A 23,005-nucleotide genomic window follows, 5' to 3' on the forward strand; every position below is an offset into this window, starting at 1 on the left:
TGTCTAAAAGGGGTTACACCCACTCTGGCTTCCTGTACTTCAAGCTACAATATCCAGGCATGAATCTAGCATGTATATTCCTGGCCGTTCTTGGCACAGATCCCTTTGCAAGATCCTTAAAATTGACTATGAATGATGCAATTTGGACTCTTCACCTTTTCTATAGATCAACTGATTTACTGCCTTCCAAGAATGAGTGCAAGATTCACTTGAATTATTCAATGTTACTGAAGTCCAGCTCCTCCTCAACTGGGTTCTTAAAAGAAGCAACAGCCAGTGTTACACACTTCACCCATCTGATGACCTTCTACAGCATTAGAATAGAATAGAACAGAATCCTTAACAGTGTGGAAGCAGGCCACTTGGCCCATCAAGTCCAACTGACCTCACAAAGAGCATCCCAACCTGGAACCATATCCATGTAACCCTGCATTTCGCATGGCTAATCCATCTCTGGACCATGGGAGGAAACCCACACAGACACGGGGAGAATGTGCAGACTTCACAGAGACAGTCACCCGAGGGTGGAATCTCACTCTCTTCTCCCCACTCTCCACATGGAATCATAGAATGGGAGGAGAAGGCTTTCAGCTATAGTATCCACACTGGAACTCTCATTCTGTTGCACACCAAGTCCTACCGTTGTCTCTCCTGGTCTGTAATCCTTTTATATCTGTCATTATTTTCTCCATACTATGTAAAAATGGTGTTTGCTTTTCAGAAAGTGATCCACTGGATTCAAGTAACTGATATGTGCCAGGAAAAGGGCTATCTAAATGTAACTCCTTTCCTGCCATTGCTGCCTTTTTGCAGTTACTCTGACGGTTCTTGCTATTTCCTCAATTCCTGCAGCAATCTTTGAGCCTCCTCTGCTCGCTTTAATTTTACCTTTCCACAACGCCTAATTAATGTCACGTCACACAAAATACCAATTTGTTCCCCAGTAGTTAGTGTTCCTTCACTAACTGGGCAGAATGAAATGGATAAATCAAAAGGTTAAGCAGCTCAAGGCGCTAAATAAACACAAGTTTTATTGCTATCAGCCAAGTTCTGCTAAGGGTTCCGCTGACAGCAACATTCAAACTGCTGTCTCGCTCCACCAGAGGCAGAGGCAGAGGCAGAGGCAAAACCATCTTCACAACGTTCCCAGGCAGCCACATGTTCAGCGAAAGGAAAGTGCCCAATAGTTCAGTCTCCCCTGCTCACACCCACAGTCAAGCTGTATTAGTACTAAATGGGTAAAGAACTTCTGAAGGAGAAAGTGAGGACTGCAGATGCTGGAGATCAGAGCTTAAAAACGTGTTGCTGGAAAAGCGCAGCAGGTCAGGCAGCATCAAAGGAACAGGAGAATTGACGTTTCGGGCATAAGCCCTTCTTCAGGAATGAGGAGGGTGTGCCAAGCAGGCTAAGAAGTTCTGAAGTCAATTTGACCAAATAAAAGGGAAACCTGTTGTCTATATTAATTGTGTTGAAACATAGTTGCCCAAAATGTGGGTTGTGACAATGGGGTTGCAATATATGATTTTGGGGTCCTGAGCACCGAAACAGCAATGGCAGCCGTGGAACTTGGACTGATTTCTAATGGCTGTGACAGCCTTCGAATTGCTCATTGTTTTTTCCACTGGGTGTGTGTAGCCTAATTGCCTGGTCACCGATGCCCAAATTCCTGCTGTGAGAAAGTCAGTATGAAATGTTCATTCTGGGCAACTTTCCATCAACTGACTCACAACAGAAATGACAGGTTGTGGATTAAGGAGGAAGAGATAGAATGGTTGGCTAAGGGAGGGCAAGATGGAGAGGGATGTGTCTGAATGGATAGAGAGATAGAATCATAGAATCCCTACAATGTGGAAGCAGGCTGTTTGGTCCATCGTGTCCATACTGATCTTCCGAAGAGTATCCCACCCAGACCCACACCCCTTTACCCTATCCCTGGAACCTTGCACTTCCCATTGCTAACTCACCTAAACTACCGTCCCTGGACACTATGGGCAATTTAGCATGGCCAATCCACCCAACTTGTACATCTTTGGAATGGGGAGGGTGTTTTGTATGGAGCGGGAGATCAAGTGTATACTTAATTTCTTTCACCTTTGCTACTACTACTCAACACGCCCCAACCAACTCTGTTCAAATACCGAAGGTTCACCATCTCATGGTGACACTAAGTCTGAAGCATGAAAACATGGTCACACCAGAAAAAAATAGCACTGCATTGGACTATCACAACAATCAAGGAAAACAGCCAAATACAGTCAGCAAATATGAGCAATGAATGTAAACGGGTAAAGGAGAACATGATACTGGTCAAAACCTTAGTGGGAAAATAAGTAAAGTCTGACAAATATGCTTTCAATACTGGAATAGGAGGCACATTGCTGATCAAATAATGTATACAAAGATATGAATCAGCAGTGGTAGGCCACTCAGTCTATCAAGCCTGCTGTGCTGTTTAATAAGTATATGACTTACATGATTGTGTCTTCAAATCCACATTCCTGCTTATCCTGATAGCAACAGACTCCTGATTAACAAAGGAGCCAGTCTGCCTCTACCTTAAAAATACTCAAATGATCCCACTTCACTACTCTCTGGTGAAGAGAGTTCCAAAAACACTTGACCCTCAAAAAAAAAACGTTTCTTGTTTCCATCTTAAATGGGATACCCCTTAATTTTTAAACTCTGTCCCCCGATACTAGGTTTTTACCCACGAACAAAACCTGATATTGCCTTGTGTTCTAAGCAGCAATATCAGGAAGAAATGATCACGTTACCTGGACAGCTTGTCAAACATATTGACGAGTTTCATCGCTTCATACTCTTTCTGTTCCTCTGTCATTCCATCCATTGGATTGGGCATCGGATCTTCCACATGACCAGTGATGGGGTTGATACTAGAAATCAAATGATAAACACAGTCACCACCTAGCAAATTGACCTTACATGCACTTGGTTCCAAATAACACAAGGGTTAATTTTCTTAAAATGGCACCAGAAATAAAACAGCTCCCTTCCCTGTCGATATCTTCATCCACTTTCTTCTGGATAGTCATCGATAGTCACACGCGAGGTGCCGGAAGACTGGAGGTTGGCTAACATGGTGCCACTGTTTAAGAAGAGTGGGAAGGACAAGCCAGGGAACTATAGACCAGTGAACCTAATGTCGGTGGTGGGCAAGTTGTTGGAGGGAATCCTGAGGGACAGGATGTACATGTATTTGGAAAGGCAAGGACTGATTAGGGATAGTCAACATGGCTTTGTACATGGGAAATCATGTCTCACAGCACATTCTCCCCGTGTCAGCGTGGGTTTCCTCCGGGTGCTCCGGTTTCCTCCCACAGTCCAAAGATGTGCATGTCAGGTGAATTGGCCATGCTAAATTGCCCGTAGTGTTAGGTAAAGGGGTAAATGTAGGGTTATGGGTGGGTTACACTTCGGCGGGTCAGTGCAGACTTGTTGGGCCGAAGGGCCTGTTTCCACACTAAGTAATCTAATCTAATCTAAACTTGATTGAGGTTTTTGTAGAAGTAACAAAGAGGATTGATGAGGGCAGAGCAGTAGATGTGATCTATATGGACTTCAGTAAGGCGTTCAACAAGGTTCCCCATGGGAGGCTGGTTAGCAAGGTCAGATCACACAGAATCCAGGGAGACTAGCCATTTGGATACAGAACTGGCTCAAAGGTAGAAGACAGAGGGTGGTGGTGAAGTATTGTTTTTCAGACTGGAGGCCTGTGACCAGTGGAGTGCCACAAGGATCAGTGCTGGGCCCTCTACTTTTTGTCATTTACATAAATGATTTGGATGCGAGCATAAGAGGTACAGTTAGTAAATTTGCAGATGACACCAAAATTGGAGGTATAGTGGACAGCGAAGAGGGTTACTTCAGATTACAACAGGATCTTGACCAGATGGGCCAATGGGCTGAGAAGTGGCAGATGGAGTTTAATTCAGACAAATGTGAGGTGCTGCATTTTGGGTAAGCAAATCTTAGCAGGACTTATACACTTAATGGTAAAGTCCGAGGGAGTGTTGCTGAACAAAGGGACCTTGGTGTGCAGGTTCATAGCTCCTTGAAAGTGGAGTCACATGTAGATAGGAGTGAAGGAGGTGTTTGGTATGCTTTCCTTTAATGGTCAGAGTATTGAGTACAGAAGTTGGGAGGTCATGTTGCGGCTGTTGGTTAGGCCACTGTTGGAATATTGCGTGCAATTCTGGTCTCCTTCCTATCGGAAAGATGTTGTGAAACTTGAAAGGGTTCAGAAAAGATTTACAAGGATGTTGCCAGGGTTGGAGGATTTGAGCTATAGGGAGAGACTGAACAGGCTGGGGATGTTTTCCCTGGAGCACCGGAGGCGGAGGGGTGACCTTATAGAGGTTTACAAAATTATGAGGGGCATGGATAGGGTAAATAGGCAAAGTCTTTCCCCTGGGGTGGCGGAGTCCATAACTAGATGGCATAGGTTTAAGGTGAGAAGGGAAAGATATAAAAGAGACCTAAGGGGCAACTTTTTCATGCAGAGGGTGGTACGTGTATGGAATGAGCTGCCAGAGGAAGTGGTGGAGGCTAGTACAATTGCAACATTTAAGAGGCATTTGGATGGGTTTATGAATAGGAAGGGTTTGGAGGGATACGAGCCCGGTGCTGGTTGGTGGGACTAGTTTGGGTTGGGATATCTAGTCGGCATGGACGGTTTGGACCGAAGAGTCTGTTTCCATGCTTTACAATCTCTATGACTCTATGGATGTGCCAGCCACCAGTCCTTTTTATATTGCTCGCACAAAGGCTTCAAAGTACTTACATTATCGTGCCAGTTTGAGAAGAAACTTACAAAGATTTGACACTTTTGTACTCTTCGGTATCAGTATCCTCATCTTCAGAATACTGACCATCGCCTCTCCCTCCAGCCAGTAGCCCGTGTGCAGCAAGTAGCCCCGCAGCATTACCATAGCCAGTGTACTTTAATAAGCAATCAACTGGAAGAGTGCAACATTCACCAGTAAGTTATACATCACCCAGGAGATGCATTTTCCAAATATAAAATGAAGAAATAGTTAGCACAAGATGTCATCGTTTGGAATGAAGACAGTAAATGAAATGTTTTTGTACTGCCACTATCTTTCACATAGGCAAACCATTTGAAAGGTAAAGTTCATATGGTTTCCATACCATTAGTAACTAATAATTTATTTGTTCATCAAATGAATTACAGGAGACCATTTTACTCGACAAGACTGTGCTGTCTCCTTGAAAGAGCCACCCAATTAGTCCAACTCTGCTGTTCTTTTCCCGAAGACCAGCAAGTATTTATCCAAAAGTTACTACAAAATCCTCTTCCATCAATCTTTCAGGAAGTATGTTCTGGTTTATTGCCCATTGTTTAAATATCTCTCCTCAAAGCATTGATTTTTGTTTTGCCATTTAACAACATCACTAAAAATGTCAATTCGGTTCAGTTGGCAGCACTTTAAACTAAACTAGAAAACAGTGTTCAAGCTCCATGGTGGAATCAAGCTGTCAGTCTTGGCTACAAGAGTCAGTGATACAATCTTTCTATTGAATCATTAACTAAGGCTCCATTTATCATTCTCCAGTCAATGTAAAAGATTCCATGGCACAAAAAACTGAAGCAGAGCAGAACAGCCATCAACCACCAGCAGCTGATCATCAGAAACAAATACAGAAATTGCTGGAAAAACTCAGCAGGTCCAACAGCGCCTGTGGAGAGAAAGCAGAGTTAACGTTTCAGGTCCAGTGGTCTTTCTTCGGAACTCTCGCTCATCTCCACAGAATTGAGAGCATTTCTTAAGTGCATTTTGAGAAGCTAGGAGATTCAGGGCTGAGGGAAAGAGCAAGTGAATGGGATTTAAATGGATAGGTCTTTAAAAGAACTGGCACACGCAGAATAGCCCAAATGACCCATCGGTGCTGTATTACCTTATGTAAAACCAAGGCACTGTAGTCATATATACCATTGGTGGTATAGAAAAATTCGAAGACACCTGGGAGAAACTGTTTCCATTCAGAAAGATCAAGAACAAGAATGCATGGATTTAAAGTAGTCAGTAAATGAAGCAAAGGTGATTTGAAGATAAAACTTTTCAGAGTGAATTGCTAGGATCTGGAATTCACTGCCTAAAATTGTGGCAGAGGCAGAGGTTCAAGTGGTTGTTATCTGAAAAGGAAGAATGTGGATAAAAGGCAGAGGAATGGCAGTAACTGAATTTATCATTGAAAGAGCCAGTGCAGACGGGATGGGCTAAGTGGCCTCCTGTATGTAAAATCTGTGATCCTGGGAGTGATTACAGTGTGATAAGTTTACATCCGATATTTTCAGTGAAAGCAGTTGGCTGAAAGTATGCACAGTATATTTTAATACTTTCAGAAATAGTTTGTGACGAGATGTTGCTCTTCCATCACACAGTTTAATAAAATTTACTAATCAATATCATGTTGGTCAGGAACTAAATTTGTGAGCCCCCTCCCACAATAAAAGACTGGCTACTACTCACCACTCTCTTTGCACAGTACAAACAGGAACTCTGCTGAAGTGTGTTTCACTCCAGTGTCAATGTGGGTCATGAGGCGAACCAGCTTATTTCGAAGAGTGGTGCCAATTTCCGGACGATTCTTTACATCTTTCAAAGGAGGTAGGACCTGCCAATGTAAAAATGGTTTCAGATTAGAAAATACTGAGACACATTAGAGTACATGAATAACTTTCAACACGCACGGTCAGAACCCTCAATGGTAATTAGAATGGGCAACAAATGCTTGCCTAGCCAGTGACAATGCCATCCTGTGAAAGTACAAACAAACTCACTGCAACTAAAATCAATGGTAGCTCACTCACTCGGTGATATCAGTTTAAGTGCATGTCAAACAATTTAAATTAAATCAGATATTAAGCATAACTGACAAATTAATTTTAAGAAAAGAATCTGTATTTATACTAATAGCTCATTACATTTTAAAAAAACCAAATACAATTCTCATACATGCAGTGGAGGTCCTGCTTGGAGTTCTAATATTACTTAAAACAGCAGAAAGTATAACTCTGGGTTCCAACATCTTTGCATTTCTGCACCATTATTCTCATCTGTTGTTGTGTAACTGGGCACTTGGAGATGTGTGATGGCTGATATATAAAGACTCCATATTCTCTGCCTAGTCTGTCTTCACTTGATTTTCATTTCATAGTTTGCAGATTCAATAAACTGATTTCATTTTCATGAGGACAATATTTCAAAACTAGAAATTCTAAAGGCGTGATATGAAGTTTGGTTGCATTTATTGCTGTATTCTTTGTAGACAGATGAGCCAAGTTGGGGGTTGATCCACTTGGAAAAGAGTGAATGGAGGTTTGATGGGGGGGGGGGGGAAGGGGGGTTGGGATTCAAAACCATGAGACTCTAGATAGAGAGAGAAATTTTTCTCCTTGGAAAAAAAATCAAGAACAACATAAAAAGGTATAAAGGGGCTGGCAAAAGAACAAAAAAGGAAAAAATCTCTTTTTAAAGATGGAGGATGGGAAAAATTTCTGGCTGTAAGAGCTGCTCCTTTCTTTGAGGTATTTTAGGTGCTGGAGGTGATTTCCTCGAATTCCAGGAGCAGCAATTACTGTTTTATATGCTGTTGCATTGTCTTGGAACTTTGGAAAAAAAAAGAGAGAGAGAGATCGGAGTGCATCTGGGAAAATTAACAAACAATGAATTTCACAACTAATCTTGGAGGAACCGGTTTGAGTGAAGTTCACAACACAGAATCAGATAAGCTAATTGTTGTTTTAAGTCTGTCCAAGAGAAAGGCTGTATTAGTGAGTACAGTGGGTTCTTTCTTGATTATATGTTTTTTGGAGTTAAGTCTCTTGATTAAACTTAAAAAATAAGCCACAGATATTAATTTAACCTGGTGCAGTGTTTTGTAGAGGAATAAGGCAGTGTTATTTTCTGGGTCTAGATTGTAAAGGAGCAAAAATGGCCTTTCCGTCATATGTTCTTCTTGTCAGATTTGGGAGTTTAAAGAGAGTTTAAGGGTTACTGCAGATTATATCTGCCATAAATGCTGTTGGATGCGAATCTTATCAGATCAAGTGGATCGGTTGGAGAGACAGATAGAAGCGATGAGGAATTTGCAACAATAGGTGATGGATGGCAGTTATAGGAAGGGGGGGGGAAAAGTCTCAGATACAGTCACATAGATGGGCTACCTCCAGGAAGGGTAAGAGAGGTAGGCACCTAAGGCAGGAGTCTTTTGTGGATATACCCATTTCAAACAGGTATGCTGTTTTGGAAAATATAGGGGGTGATGAATTCTCAAGGGAACGTAGAACGAACAGCCAAATTTCTGGTATTGAGACTGGCTCTAATGCTACGAGGGGCACGTCGGCTTCCAAGAGATCAATTGTGTTAGGGGATTCCGTAGTCCAAGGTACAGACAGACATTTCTGTGGCCAGCAGAGAAAAAGCAGAATGGTGTATTGTTTCCCTGGTGCCAGGATCAAAGATGTCTCAGAGAGGGTGCAGAATGTTCTCACGGGGGAGAGGGGCCAGCAAGAAGTCATTGTCCACACTGGAACCAACGATATAGGAAAAGGTTGAGATTCTGAAGGGAGATTACAGAGAGTTAAACAGAAATTTAAAAAGGAGGTCCTTAAGGGTAGTAATATCTGGATTATTCCCAGTGCTACGAGTTAGTGAGGGCGGAGTAGGAGGATAGAGCAGATGACTGCATGGCTGAGGAGCTGGTGTATGGGAAAAGGATTCACATTTTTGGATCATTGGAACCTCTTTTGGGGTAGAAGTGACTTGTATAAGAAGGAGGTATTGCACCTAAATTGGAAGTGGACTAATATACTGCAGGGAAATTTGCTAGAACTGCTTGGGAGGATTTAAACTAGTAAGGTGGGGGGGGGGGGGGGGGGACCCAGGGAGATAGTGAGGAAAGAGATCAATCTGAGACTCGTACAGTTGAGAACAGAAGTGAGTCAAACAGTCAGGGACAAGGTAGGACTAATAAATTAAACTGCATTTATTTCAATGCAAGGGGCCGAACGGGGAAGGCAGATGAACTCAGGGCATGGTTAGGAACATGGGATTAGGATATCATAGCAATTACAGTAGCATGAATTAGGGATGGGCAGGACTGGCAGTTTAATGTTCCAGGATACAAATGCTACAGGAAGGATAGAAAGGGAGGCAAGAGAGGAGAGGGAGTGGCATTTTTGATAAGGGATAGCATTACAGCTGTGCTGAGGGAGGATATTCCCGGAAATACATCCAAGGAAGTTATTTGGGTGGAACTGAGAAATAAGAAAGGGATGATCACCTTATTGGGATTGAATTATAGACCCCCTAATAGTCAGAGGGAAATTGAGAAACAAACTTGTAAGGAGATCTCAGCTATCTGTAAGAATAAATAGGGTTGTTATGGTAGGGGATTTTAACTTTCCAAACATCGACTGGGACTGCCACAGTGTTAAAGGTTTAGATGGACATAAATTTCTTAAGTGCGTAAAGACAATTTTCTGAATCATATGTGGACGTACCTACTAGAGAAGGTTCAAAACTTGACCTACTCTTGGGAAATAAGGCAGGGCAGGTCACTGAGGTGTCAGACGGGGAGCACTTTGGGACCAGTGACTATAATTCTATTTGTTTTAAAATAGTGATGGAAAAGGATAGACCAGATCTAAAAGTTGGAGTTCTAAACTGAAAAAAGGCCAATTTTGATGGTATTAGGCAAGAACTTTCAAAAGCTGATTGGAGGCAGATGTTCGCAGGTAAAGGGACAGCTAGAAAATGGGAAGTCTTCAGAAATGAGATAACGAGAATCTAGAGAAAGTATATTCCTGTTAGGGTGAAAGGGAAGGCTGGTAGGTATAGGGAATGCTGGATGACTAAAGAAATTGAGGGTTTGGTTAAGAAAAAGAAGGAAAACTATGTCAGGTATAGACAGGATAGATCGAGTGAATCCTTAGAAGAGTATAAAGGAAGTAGGAGTATACTTAAGAGGGAAATCAGGAAGGCAAAAAAGGGGACTGAGATAGCTTTGGCAAACAGAATTAAGGAGAATCCAAAGGGTTTTTACAAATATACTAAGGACAAAAGGGTAACAAGGGAGAGAATAGGGCCCTTCAAAGATCAGCAAGATGGCCTTTGTGTGGAGCTGCAGAAAATGGGGGAGATACTAAATGAATATTTTGCATCAGTATTTACTGTGGAAAAGGTATGGAAGATATAGAGTGAAGGGAAATAGATGATGACATCTTGCGAAATGTCCAGTTTACAGAGGAGGAAGTGCTGGATGTCTTGAAATGGTTAAAAGTGGATAAATCCCCAGGACCTGATCAGGTGTACCCGAGAACTCTGTGGAAAGCTAGAGAAGTGATTGCTGCCTCTTGCTGAGATATTTGTATCATCGATAGTCACAGGTGAGGTGCCATAAGACTGGAGGTTGGCAAATGTGGTGCCACTGTTTAATAAGGGCGGTAAAGACAAGTCAGGGAACTATAGACCGGTGAGCCTGATCTCTGTGGTGGGCAAGTTGTTGGAGGGAATCCTGAGGGACAGGATATACATGTATTTGGAAAGGCAAGGACTGATTAGGGATAGTCAACGTGGCTTTGTGCATTGGAAATCATGATTGAGTTTTTTGAAGAAGTAACAAAGAAAATTGATGAGGGCAGAGTGTTCTATATGGACTTCAGTAAGGCGTTAGACAAGGTTCCCCATGGGAGACTGATTAGCAATGTTAGGTCTCATGGAATATAGGGAGAACTAGCCATTGGATACAGAACTGGCTCAAAGGTAGAATACAGAGGGAGGTGGTGGAGGGTTCTTTTTCAGACTGGAGTCCTGTGACCAGTGGAGTGCCACAAGGATCGGTGCTGGGCCCTCTACTTTTTGTCATTTACATAAACGATTCAGATGCGAGCATAAGAGGTACAGTTAGTAAGTTTGCAGATGACACCAAAATTGGAGGTGTAGTGGGCAGCGAAGAGGGTTACCTCAGATTACAACAGGATCTTGACCAGATGGGCCAATGAGCTGAGAAGTGGCAGATGGAGTTTAATTCATACAAATGTGAGGTGGTACATTTTGGGAAAGCAAATCTTAGCAGGACTTATACACTTAATGGTTAGGTCCTAGGGAGTGTTGCTGAACAAAGAGACCTTGGAGTGCAGGTTCAGAGCTCCTTGAAAGTGGAGTCACAGGTAGATAGGATAGTGAAGAAGGCGTTTGGTATGCTTTCCTTTATTGGTCAGAGTATTGAGTACAGGAGTTGGGAGGTCATGTTGCAGCTGTTCACGACATTGGTTAGGCCACTGTTGGAACATTGCATGCAATTCTGGTCTCCTTCCAATTGGAAAGATGTTGTGAAACTTGAAAGGTTTCAGTAAAGATTTACAAGGATGTTGCCAGGATTGGAGGATTTGAGCTATAGGGAGAGGCTGAACAGGCTGAGACTGTTTTCCCTGGATCATCGGAGGCTGAGGGGTGATCTTATAGAGGTTTACAAAATTATGAGGGGCATGGATAGGATAAATAGACAAAGTCTTTTCTCTGGGGTCGGGGAGTCCAGAACTAGAGGGGATAGGTTTAGGGTGAGAGGGGAAAGATATAAAAGAGACCTAAAGGGCAACTTTTTCACGCAGAGAGTCGTACATGTATGGAATGAGCTCCCAGAGGATGTGGTGGAGGCTGGTACAATGACAACATTTAAGAGGCATTTGGATGGGTATATGAATAGGAAGGGTTTGGAGGGACAAGGGCCGGGTGCTGGCAGGTGTAACTAGATTGGGTTGGGATATCTGGTCGGCATGGACGAGTTGGACCGGAGGGTCTGTTTCCATGCTGTACATCTCTATGACTCTAAGTATCAAATGGTCAGGATCTGGAATGCACTACTTATAAATGTAGTCTGGAGACAAATACAAATCAGTACTTTCAAAACAGAATTGGATTATCATCTGGAGAGAGTTAGATTAGATTAGATTAGATTAGATCAGATTACTTACAATGTGGAAACAGGCCCTTCGGCCCAACAAGTCCACACCGACCCGCCGAAGCGCACCCACCCAGACCCATTCCCCTATGTTTACCCCTGCACCTAACACTACGGGCAATTTAGCACGGCCAATTCACCTAACCTGCACATTTTTTTTGGATTGTGGGAGAAAACCGGAGCACCCGGAAGAAACCCACGCAGACACGGGAAGAACATGCAAACTCCACAGTCAGTCGCCTGAGGCGGGAATTGAACCCGGGTCTCAGGCGCTGTGAGGGAGCAGTGCTAACCACAGTGCCACCGTGCCACCCATAAATATGACCGTTAATTCAAAGGTTAGGGAGAAGGGGCAAAGCAGTGAAACAGACTTGTCCTTGCACAGCCTGACATTCTGGCAAAGTGACGTATTTGTGATACAGACCACAAAAATATGACTTGAGAGTGTGTTGCTGGGAAAGCACAGCAGGTCAGGCAGCATCTGAGGAGCAGGAGAATCAATGTTTCGGGTATAAGCCCTTCATCAGGAATTCCTGCTCCTCGGATGCTGCCTGACCTGCTGTGCTTTTCTAGCACCACGTTCTCGACTCTGATCTCCAGCATCTGCAGACCTCACTTTTTCCACATAAATATGACCATTGACCACCCCCTGGACAAGTAAGGATGCACCACATTGACACATTCATCCAATGGACAAACATTAAATTGGGGAAAAAAAATGCATCCCTGGGATGCTCTTGAAGATTTTAAATGCATGTCCACCTTCCAGCTTTCCAAATAATAAACAATGTAGATAAAATTATCCAGGTGGCAACAAGATGGCATTCAATACTTATTTCTAGCAGCTTTTACCACAAAAAAAAGAATGAATCACGTTCTTTCCCTCATGAAGTTTTCAAGTCCTTACCCGTGAGCGGATATATTTTCTCATATCTCTGTGCACCCTGCAACATTCTGTAAGAACACTTAAAACTGGTGTCAATCCTTCCTTTAAATTGGACCCCTGTTAAATATTTAAAAAAAATCCGAAATCACAAACAAAAATCATTGAATAAGCTGTATGTTTTAGTCCTTCCTCATGTTTATATCAATATTCAAGAACTGCTCGGATTGTTTTTTCTATCTTTCTTGGTCTCAGCACTAAACCTAACTTTTAATAAACAGGCTTAAAATATGGAACAAAATTAAAACATCAATAATTTTAGTTTGTTGTTGTTGTTCGCTAAACCTCAGCAGTGTTACCTAGATATTGTATCAAAGAAGTCAAAAAAAAATCAATTTTCATTTTTTCTCTTTAAATGATAGAAATACTCAGTATATCTGGCTGCATCTATAGAGAGGAAAACAGAGTTAATGCTTCAGATTGATGAACTCTCAGAAAAGGAGCAGCAAAACAAATACATTTGAATTTAACTCGTACATAGCACAGGTTAGATACATAAAATTCACTCTATACAGAGATTTGTTTGTTGGAAATAAGCTCAAATAGCATTGAGGGAACAAGAATTTGCTCCAGAATTATGCTGCACAGGAAGAGACCATTCTGCCTGACTCAGGACTCATTTTATTCAATAAGTCCCATACCCTGCAGCCCCACATATTTTTGACTCCAAACATTTATCCAACTTCCTTCGAAAGTTACTACCGAACCTTCTCTCACACACTCGCAGGCAGCAGACTCTAGCTGATAAATGGGTGCATTAAAAAATCTTTCCTCAATCCATTAGTTTGCAATTTTATCACATCAGTGCTAGACTGTTGGTGTTTGAGGGAAAAGGGAATTAACTGATCATAAGGGACAGGGACTGGGGTTAGTACAATCTCTTGCCGGAAATCTCCCATTGGTGGGTAAGCACAACGCAAGTTCCAGACTCATGAACATTCTAATGTCACAGGAGCCAAACTTTCCACTTTGGGTTTCTTCTGCACTGTTCACTGGATGGAGGTTTGGAAAAGGACTATTTTGACTCCCAATGATTTCAATCCTCCAAGCCGGCGCATATTTACCATTGCATCCGCAGTCTGGAAGCTGTACCTCTCTACAGCCTGTTTTTGCAGATGTTGTACGACTGAGGGGGCAAACCCATCCCCCCAGTCAAAGCAATTTACAGACTGCATTTTATGCAGTTACTATTCCAGAATTTGCATCCAGCTGGAGAAAATCAATAAAAGATTATCTATTCCTTCCCCATTCCCTTGCTTGGAATTGCTCTAGGAAATCAGGTGGAGGAGGAGTGGAGTGAGAACTAAGTCGACTGGATAGTAATCCCAGGTGACAGGAAGAGATCAGCAGATCAATGAATAGTTTTGACTAAAAGCATCGACTTAAATGTAAATCTTATTTTTCCTTCCACAGATTCTGCCTGAACTGCTGAGTGTTTCCAACATTTTAAGCCAATAGCTGAAGCAGTTCAGTACACTGTGAAGGGTAACGAGTGAGTGGTGGGAAATTAAAGAATGTTAATGTTCCAACAAAACTGCAGTCCCATAGAAAGGTTCATCTTGACTGTAGTCAGAAAGCTGCATATTCATTTACATAGAGAAGTCTGCTCAATTGTGAGAGAACTAACACACTGTAAAGTGCCTGAAATTTAATTAGGGGAAGCAGCTTCATTTTAAGAAAGCAGATGCAACTGAACGTGCATATCTGTAATATTACCAACATTCTATCATCTGCAGCGCGAGATTGCAAAGCAATCTGTAACATTTAAAATGAAATACTAGTCCTCATTTTTCTAGGGATGACACTGATCTTGGGTGCAGCATGACACAGCAAATCGGCAGCAAAATGATATGGATGTTGTTCCATTACTCTCCGAGGACATTATGAAGTCTGAGACACATGATTCTTCCCAACTGACAGTCAACATCCATAGAAAAGAACGCTAAAAGAAATGTAAAACATGCTGCCGATTCAGATTTCCTGTTGTGCTTCACTGCACAACGTAAATTTCACTTTCCCATGTCCAACATGAAGCGCAATCTTTCGGCAAAGTGGTGCTGACAGTTAGGGGATTATCGAGCCAAGAAAGTGCAATTGTCATCATCACATCTTTTCCATAAATAAATGCCCATGTCTGAGACTGGGAGATTTTCTTCAGCCAGTGGAAACCTTGACAAAGCAGGGGCACAGCTTCAGAATAACAGACTCATCATTTAAGATGAAGGACAAATGCGTTTGCAGAGGATCAGCCATCATCATTTGAATGGCTGTGCAGCTTCTTAGGATCAGATGGTTACTCCTGCTCATATTTCTTAAGTGGTGTCGTACCTTCTAGTGAAAACCTTCAATGCAAATTTGTCACAGTGTTAATTAAACTGCACTACCAGTGATAGCACTGCATTTGCATGGAGATTGTGGTTATAATTTATCACATTCATATACATAGTTCCTATTATAAATGAGGATTTCAAACATTCATTATTAAAAACCCCGGTGGGAAATTCTCACAGATGCAGAATCTTATATTATGTGCAGCTTTAAATAAAAAAATCAAAATTACAGATAAATGCAACTGGCTCATCATATCCTTACTGTCCCCAAATAACTGGTATGATTAATTGTTGTAGTCACTTTATCAAAATATAAGCTGCAAACAACATCATTGACCCCCAAGCTGATATTAAGACTTTACTGTGCAACAGGTCTTAGCTTAGGTGGACTGTGTGAAATCTCTCCCTCAGCACCAGTATAACACCATACTCAACATCACCTTCCTTGTCTCATCATACTTGCTGTTTTAAAAAAATAACATGCCTTACTTTGTCTATTCGATTTTCCATGAAACTCAGCAAAACCTCAACTGCATCCATCATCTTCCCGTTGTATTCAACTGTTCCACACTTGATGCTGGGGCTGAAGAGGAGATCAAGGCTTGATGCTGGAATGTTGTTCAAAAGATTGACTGTGTGGCTGAAGGAAGATTAGAATTGTGACTTTTAACTTCATAAAATTATGAAGTTCACATTTTCAGTCCTTGCATTTTTACTAGTGAGAAAACCACAAAAGACTTGCCCACAATTTATCTCTGTGCATGTACTTCTTACCTGCAATGCACTAACTTCTCAAGATGGAAAACCCCTCCCCTAAACTCCGATCCACAGTCATGTCATTCTCTTACACTCACTGGTTCTAGACACAAGCCTTTCTTATACCATGCAAAGAAAACATCGCTCTTGGACAGAAAGGGAAGAGGCTGGCAAGTGTAGCCATAACCTTGTTATTATAAAGAAAAAGGAAATAAAGTTATCACACAAAATGGATACAGCTCATTGAGATGCTGATTGTTTGTAGATACAAAGCAAAGCAATCTGCTTCTTTACACCACCAGCTGGATTTTGGTTTCTCACATCAGTGTGCAGCAAGAACTATTTACACGTGTGGGTCTTGAACATGTCATCAGTTTTGCATCTGCAACTTGCCACAGGGAAAATCCCCAACATTTAAAGGACAGCTGAAGAAAATTGACTGAAATTTGGTGATCAAGAGAACAAACACAAATTTACAAGCCCATATAAACATTATTTTATTGAAGATGTGAAAACCAAACACTCCAAATTCTTGTTCCATTCTACACCTGACTTCTGTACTCTTTAAGACGGTATTCTATTCCCCATCAAAGCACTATCCATCCACACTGTACTTTGGAGGTTCGCAGGTAACACTCGTATTATCATCTTTGACAGCATCACAAAGGATTATTGCAAACCTTACCCCAGGTAAAACCAGAAGTCACAAGTGCATTATATGGCAAAACATCACAATTTTAAACATGCCAAGAATTACATGCTGATGAACTACTTGGACAGAAAATGTTACAATGCAGGCAATTTGTAGTAAGATTCTCTTGAAAAACTATATGTTCCAACACCAGGGTACAGTGTCAGACACACAGAAATGAGGAAAGGTTATTCTGATTACGAGCACTGACTCAGCTTTCACAAACAGTTGTATAATGTAATCCATGTACTCAGTAGCACTTACCCAATGCTACCTCCAGTAACTCCTGTGGAAGGAATTTGTTTGGTCTTCTAAACGTTTTATTCATTTTCTGATCTTTTAAACTAGCAGAGGTTGAGGTGTCTGATCCAGAATCTGCCTCCTTGCAGTTCCTGAGTGTGCACTCTTTTCCGCTGTGAGGTCCCCTTTCATGCAGTAGTATGCAAAGAAGTTTCTCCAATACCTTTAAACTTAATTTTATGGATCACTGTGTTTCAGCTATTCTTTTCAGCAATAGATGCCTGACTTTCTGATCTCTGTCACTCCACTGACAGTTTTATTTACAGAAAAGGGTATGAAATTCCTCAGCTTCCACCAAGTCTGCCACCATAAACAGGTCTATACAAAGTCATCAGCATTCTTCCCCCAGGAGGTAGAAATACACATTGGTATGGAGCATATATTAGCCCTTATTACACCCTACAGAGCCCATTAATCATCCTTGGATGACACTCACCCCCTCAGCTCTCAGCCCCCTCCTGACCAATACACTGAATAAAGCTCTTGACACTTCCAGTCACTTCTCCTAACCTGTCTACAATGTGTGCACACAGACAGATCAGTCACTTCTCATAACCCATCCACAATGTGTGCACACTGACACAGATCAGTCAGCTGGCTACGTTCAACTCAGTAACAAATCAGAGCTTTCACGCATTCCAAAAGAGGGAGCTTCTGACTTGCAGTTCTCCTCGGCCAACTGCAGACTAGTGAATTTGTCTTGCGCATGTTGTTTTAAATGAGGGCCTAATTTGTAATTTATTTATTTTTAGTTTATTATGAAGTGAGACTGTATGGATGCACAGTTCTTCACAATTATATTCAAAATCCAGTAACTAGTGAGCTGAATTAAAAGAGAAATAGGAGAGTAAAACTGATTTTTAAAAATTGCTTAACTCCCACACTATGAAGCCCCCACCCCACCAATCATAATACAGGTCACATATATAGATAGCGAGCATGACAATTCTTGATATCATCTGTTCAAAATATTCAAATTAATCTTACTAAAAATAAAAGTCAAATACAAATACTAAGTTTTGAAAAGAACAGCTCCCTTATGATGTAAACAAAAACAGAGTTAAAGGGCAAAAGCTTATCATGTAGAAAACCAGAGCAGTTGAAATGACTTTTAAAGTCCAAGTCCAGGAGCATTGATCAAATTTCACTAGTTTAGCTTTCCGTACTCCTGATGGGCAACAAACTGAAGTCAGAACTGCATGACAATTCCCAGTTTCAAGACTGTATTACTGAATACTGAACAAAATGAATTAGAACATTTAAAAGGAGAAATGTTCACAGTTATGAAAGAAAAAATTCACGCCGAAGCGAAATAATTCATTCAAAGTACTGTATCAAATAAAGGCACAAGACAGAGATGCTTCAGGAATTACTCCAGATATGGCAGCAATATTCACCTCTTAGACTGACATGAGCTTCCATGGAAAGATAATAGTGTGGTCAAGAATGTTGATAAATAGAGGACCAGAAGAGAAGTGGAAATCACGATACAAGAGGTAAAAGTCTGGTTGATACTTGTATCAACAACTGTACAGCTAATGTCTGAACACAAAACCTGAACTCCATGATAAGAACATAATCTCCACTCCCATATATGATGGAGAGCTTGGGTCACTTGTGTATAGTTGAGAGATGCAAAGAAAGCTATCTGTTCATTGAAGGCTAGGAAGAAAGAATACTTGATTCCTTTGATACAGAGATGTCTTCAAAGGATTCTCGGCACCAGAGAGGAGCTTTAAACCCAACTCCAAAGCCATATTGGCATTCATAGCTCTGGCTAGTACTTGATGAATAAGCTGAGCTGAATAACAGCTGACAGAAAATTAGAAAGCTCATCAAGAACACCCACGTGAACATTTCTGTATTTCCATATGGCAATAATTGGAAGGATGGGAGCAGCTGATCTTTCTCTAGATTATAGCTGCATCGGCAAAAAGGAAAGATTGGCAGAAAGGGGTACAGGGATAAGTTTGTAGGTGGAGTTCTTGAGGCTTACGAAAAGGATAACAATAGGACCAGAGGTTTTACTGCACTCACGGGAGCAAAGGATTAGAGAGAACTGAGGGGAGAGTTGGCAAGCATCCAGAAGCAAAGTAGAGCAGTGTTGAATGTTTTGTTACTAGGCTTGCCCTTTATAATTTGTGAGCATGCATGAGATGTAGAACTGAGTACTAGTGGAATTTAAGGAGCAGCATGAGTGGATAACAGTCCAACCAGTTGACAAGATGCTCGTGTAAATGTCAGTTTACCTCTGCTGAAGCCAGTACATGATTGAATTCTTTTTGCTCGGTGACTAAAGTAGCTTGCATTTTACAGGAAGTAGCTTTTATGGAATTTGGATAAGGTAAATATCATACGTTCTGGGTTTCATTCAGACCTTCAGCAACTTCAAGGGGAGCTGCATTATCACATGCAAAAACTGGAAGGCTGATCTGAAGCTGATGCTTATAGCATATTACAGTGTGAACAGACAGATCAGATACTAAAGTGTATTTTTCTACCCCTTTGGATGTGCCTGGCCTCAACTTATTTCCCTCACCTTTTAAATGTCAATTTTAAAAAGTAGTCCACAGATGTCTTCTGATAGGGGAAATGGCAGGCAATAGGATTTCCTATTCAGCATTCTCAGTGCATCCTGGCATGCCAGGAGTGGTTGTAAAATAATTGAAATGAGCACAGTTTCAATTACTATATTAGACGTGGCAGTGATACTATTTACTGCCTACCCCTAGGGATGATGGGCTGCCTTCCACTACTGCTATTCTCCATTTACACTGATGGAGTATTATGAGCTGCAAGTGTGTAAAACACGAGGCAAAATCAGTAAGGCCAAAAGGTTCCCTGAATTATGAAGGCATGAGCAAAACAACTTAATTTCTACAACAACTTATTTATTTTCCTGATCTACAAGTTACCTGGTTTACCGAGTTTAATTTCATAGCCTGCCTTGATGGAATTTGACTTCACAATTGCTGGTCCAATCTCCAAATCACTGCATTGTCAAATGTGCTACACAAGATGTGCTTATTTAACTGTAAGCGGTTTTCTTGTATAACTAGCATTCTAGCCCATAACCACTGCTATTCAGTTTCAAGTGAAAGAATATCTTGTTTTACAACAATATGCATGTCATATTTTTGTAGCTTAAAAAAACTTCACAACATTTCAGATGTCCTGCCCGCAGTGAATCTTTGCCTCCATTACAGACTGCCTTCACTACTCTGTCTTGCTCCTTCCTTTTCCCCTCACCCACTCAGCATACATTAAAAACAAGTTCACATCTATGCACTACAGCAGCGAGCCTATGGCCAAAACATACTGGAAAACATCTCTAACTTGATGGTGGGTTGTTTTATATAAGCCCTGCACACTCCACAGCGGCATCAACACGGTGGTTCTTTACTGCTGAGGAATCTGGTGACTGTCTTGGTTTTGTTAGCAAGACAGGAATTTTGAAATTGCAGCCTTCTGCATGTAGATTCTAAAACCCTCAAATGAGTAGAGAACTTTCTTTGCATCTCTCAACTACACATAAGTCACAAAACACTTCAACGGATAACCATCCAAGAAACTACAAGGTTGTCAGAAAAACCCAACTGGCTGAAAGATACCAATGTGCCTCAGCAAACAGTTTCTTGAGAAGGAGACCATGCACACGACATGGTTAGCCCTTTTTGAAAGTTCTACCACAGTTGTTGCAGAAAGTTGGCAATAAATGAGGCACTGCCAATATCATCCGTCAACTATAAACTAATTTAAAGGAAATCTTAGAACATACAATAGTACAGCACAGGAATGGGACTTTTGGCCCATGATGTTGTGCTGAACATGACACCAAATTAAACTAATCCCTTCTGCCTGCCCTTGATCCAGATCCCTCCATTCCTGCATATTGATGTGCTTATCCAAAAGTCCCTTAATCGCCCTTATTGTATCCACCTCCACACCATCCCTGGCAGCACACTCCAGACTCCTACCAGTCTGTGTAAAAAAACTTGCTCTTCACATCTCCTTTGAACTCCCCCTCCCCCTCACCACCACCTCACCTTAAATGCAAACCTCCTAATTTTAGACATTTCAACTCTGGGAAAAAGTCTTGACTGTCAACCCTATTTATGCATTTCATAATTTTATAGGCTTCTATCAAGTCTCCCCTCAGCCTCTGCCGCTCCAGAGAAAACAACCTGAGTTTTTCTGGCCTCTCCTTATACCTCATACCCTCTAATCCAGGCAGCACTCTGGTGAACCACTTCTGCACCCTCTCCAAAGCCTCCACACCATTCCTGTAATGTGGTGACTAGAAATAAATGTAATACTTCAAGTGTGACCTAACCAAAGTCTTATAAAACTGTAGCATGACAATCTGACTCTTGTACTCAATTCCCTGACAATAAAGGCAAGCATATCACACATGTTCTATATCACCCTATCCAGTTGTGTGGCCAATTTCACGGAGCTGTTGTTATGAAGGTGTAGGTGTGTACTGTACCTTTAAGAGAGAGAGAGGAAGCTGGCAAGGACTGACTTGAAAACACAGAGTGTGCTGAACAAAGTAAAAATGTAACACGTGGTTGAAACAAATAGCTGGTTCTACATCGCCATGGAACAAAAACAAATTCAAATTCGGACAATCAATCAATCAGTTTAAATTATGCCCCAGATACCAAAATCCAATCGAATTTGAATTTCAGTGTTTGGGATGTCATCAAACTAACGAAATGATCCAATGTTTAGGGGTATAAAATCGGGCATTTTGAACAGTTAGGGAGACAACAGCAAAGAGCACCAACAAGCACAGACTGCTAGCTGAATATCTCTCTGAAAGGTACCTGTCTATAAGCAATTTGTGCAGCAGTAGACCAAAGCAAAGATGACCCAGGAAAATACAGAGGAAAATCTACAAAGGAAAATTGACATCACTGGCTGGTTTTTGAAATGTGGTTTTTGTTTTGTAAAACTTAAATAGTTTTTTTAAAATCGGACCAATATTGTAGAGTTGGAGGTAAAATATAGGTTTAAGAGAAAAGAGTTGTAAATAGTTGTTGTTTAATGTTCTTTTCTGGACTTAAAGAATATAATTGTTAATTTTTACTTTATGTAGTGAGATCTGGGATCATTCTTTGCCCCTCGAAATTTAACAGATTACGGTGCAAGGTGAGCCTCTCTGTGTTCCAGGTTTAAATCAGTAGAGGGGTTTACCCCATGTTGTAACACTATGGATTTGAACTTCAAGATCCCGCTGTACATCAATGCTGTTCAGCGTCCTGTCATTAACTGTATACTTTTAACATTTGATCTCTCAAAGTGCAGCACCTCCCACTTACCCAGACTAAACTCCATCTGCCATTTCTCCACCCATATCTGCAACTGATCTATACCCCACTGTTCCTTTGACAAACTTCTACCATATACACAACTCCAGCAATATTTGTGTTACATGCAAACTTACTAACTCACCCATCTGCATTTTCATCAAAGTCATTTATATATATCACAAACAGCAGAGGTACTGATTCCTGCAAAACACCACTAAGCACGATGCAACTCCAGCCTGAAAAACAGCTTTCACCACTATCATCTGCCTTCTTTGGGCAACACAATTCTGAATCCATGCAGCCAAGTCACCACGTATCCCAACCATATTAAGCTTCTGGTTGAGACCACCATGAGGGACCTTGTCGAAAGCCTTACTGAAATCCATGTAAACAACATCCACTGCTCTACCCTTATTGACCACCTTCATCACATTCTTGAAAAATTCAAACAAGTTAGTAAGACATGACCTGCCCTGCACAAAGCCATGCTGACTGTCCTTAATTAGGCCATGCTTATCCGAATGCGCATAAATTCTATTCCTAAGAATTTTCTCCAATAGCTTCCCAACATCTGGCATAAGACTGCTGGTCAATTGTTTCCTGGATTATGACTATTTCCCTTCTTGAACAGAGAAACACATTAGCCTACTCGTCAGTCTTCTGG

General features: G+C 41.4%; 1 protein-coding gene across 2 annotated transcripts in view; it reads right to left on the minus strand.

Annotated features, from left to right (window-relative positions):
• ric8b (RIC8 guanine nucleotide exchange factor B) overlaps window positions 1-23,005 on the minus strand; it is a 59,288-nt gene that overhangs the window by 14,412 nt on the left and 21,871 nt on the right. For both annotated transcript variants that reach the window (XM_072551790.1, XM_072551791.1), the window contains exons 5-9: window positions 15,769-15,919; window positions 12,914-13,009; window positions 6,513-6,657; window positions 4,832-4,976; window positions 2,775-2,894 (exon numbers count right to left, since the gene is read on the minus strand). In XM_072551790.1, coding sequence (XP_072407891.1) covers window positions 2,775-2,894; window positions 4,832-4,976; window positions 6,513-6,657; window positions 12,914-13,009; window positions 15,769-15,919 — 657 coding nt within the window. The remainder of the gene's footprint in view (window positions 1-2,774; window positions 2,895-4,831; window positions 4,977-6,512; window positions 6,658-12,913; window positions 13,010-15,768; window positions 15,920-23,005) is intronic.

The sequence above is a fragment of the Chiloscyllium punctatum genome, chromosome 32, assembly GCF_047496795.1.
Source record: "Chiloscyllium punctatum isolate Juve2018m chromosome 32, sChiPun1.3, whole genome shotgun sequence".
In the NCBI taxonomy this organism is placed as follows: Eukaryota; Metazoa; Chordata; class Chondrichthyes; order Orectolobiformes; family Hemiscylliidae; genus Chiloscyllium; species Chiloscyllium punctatum.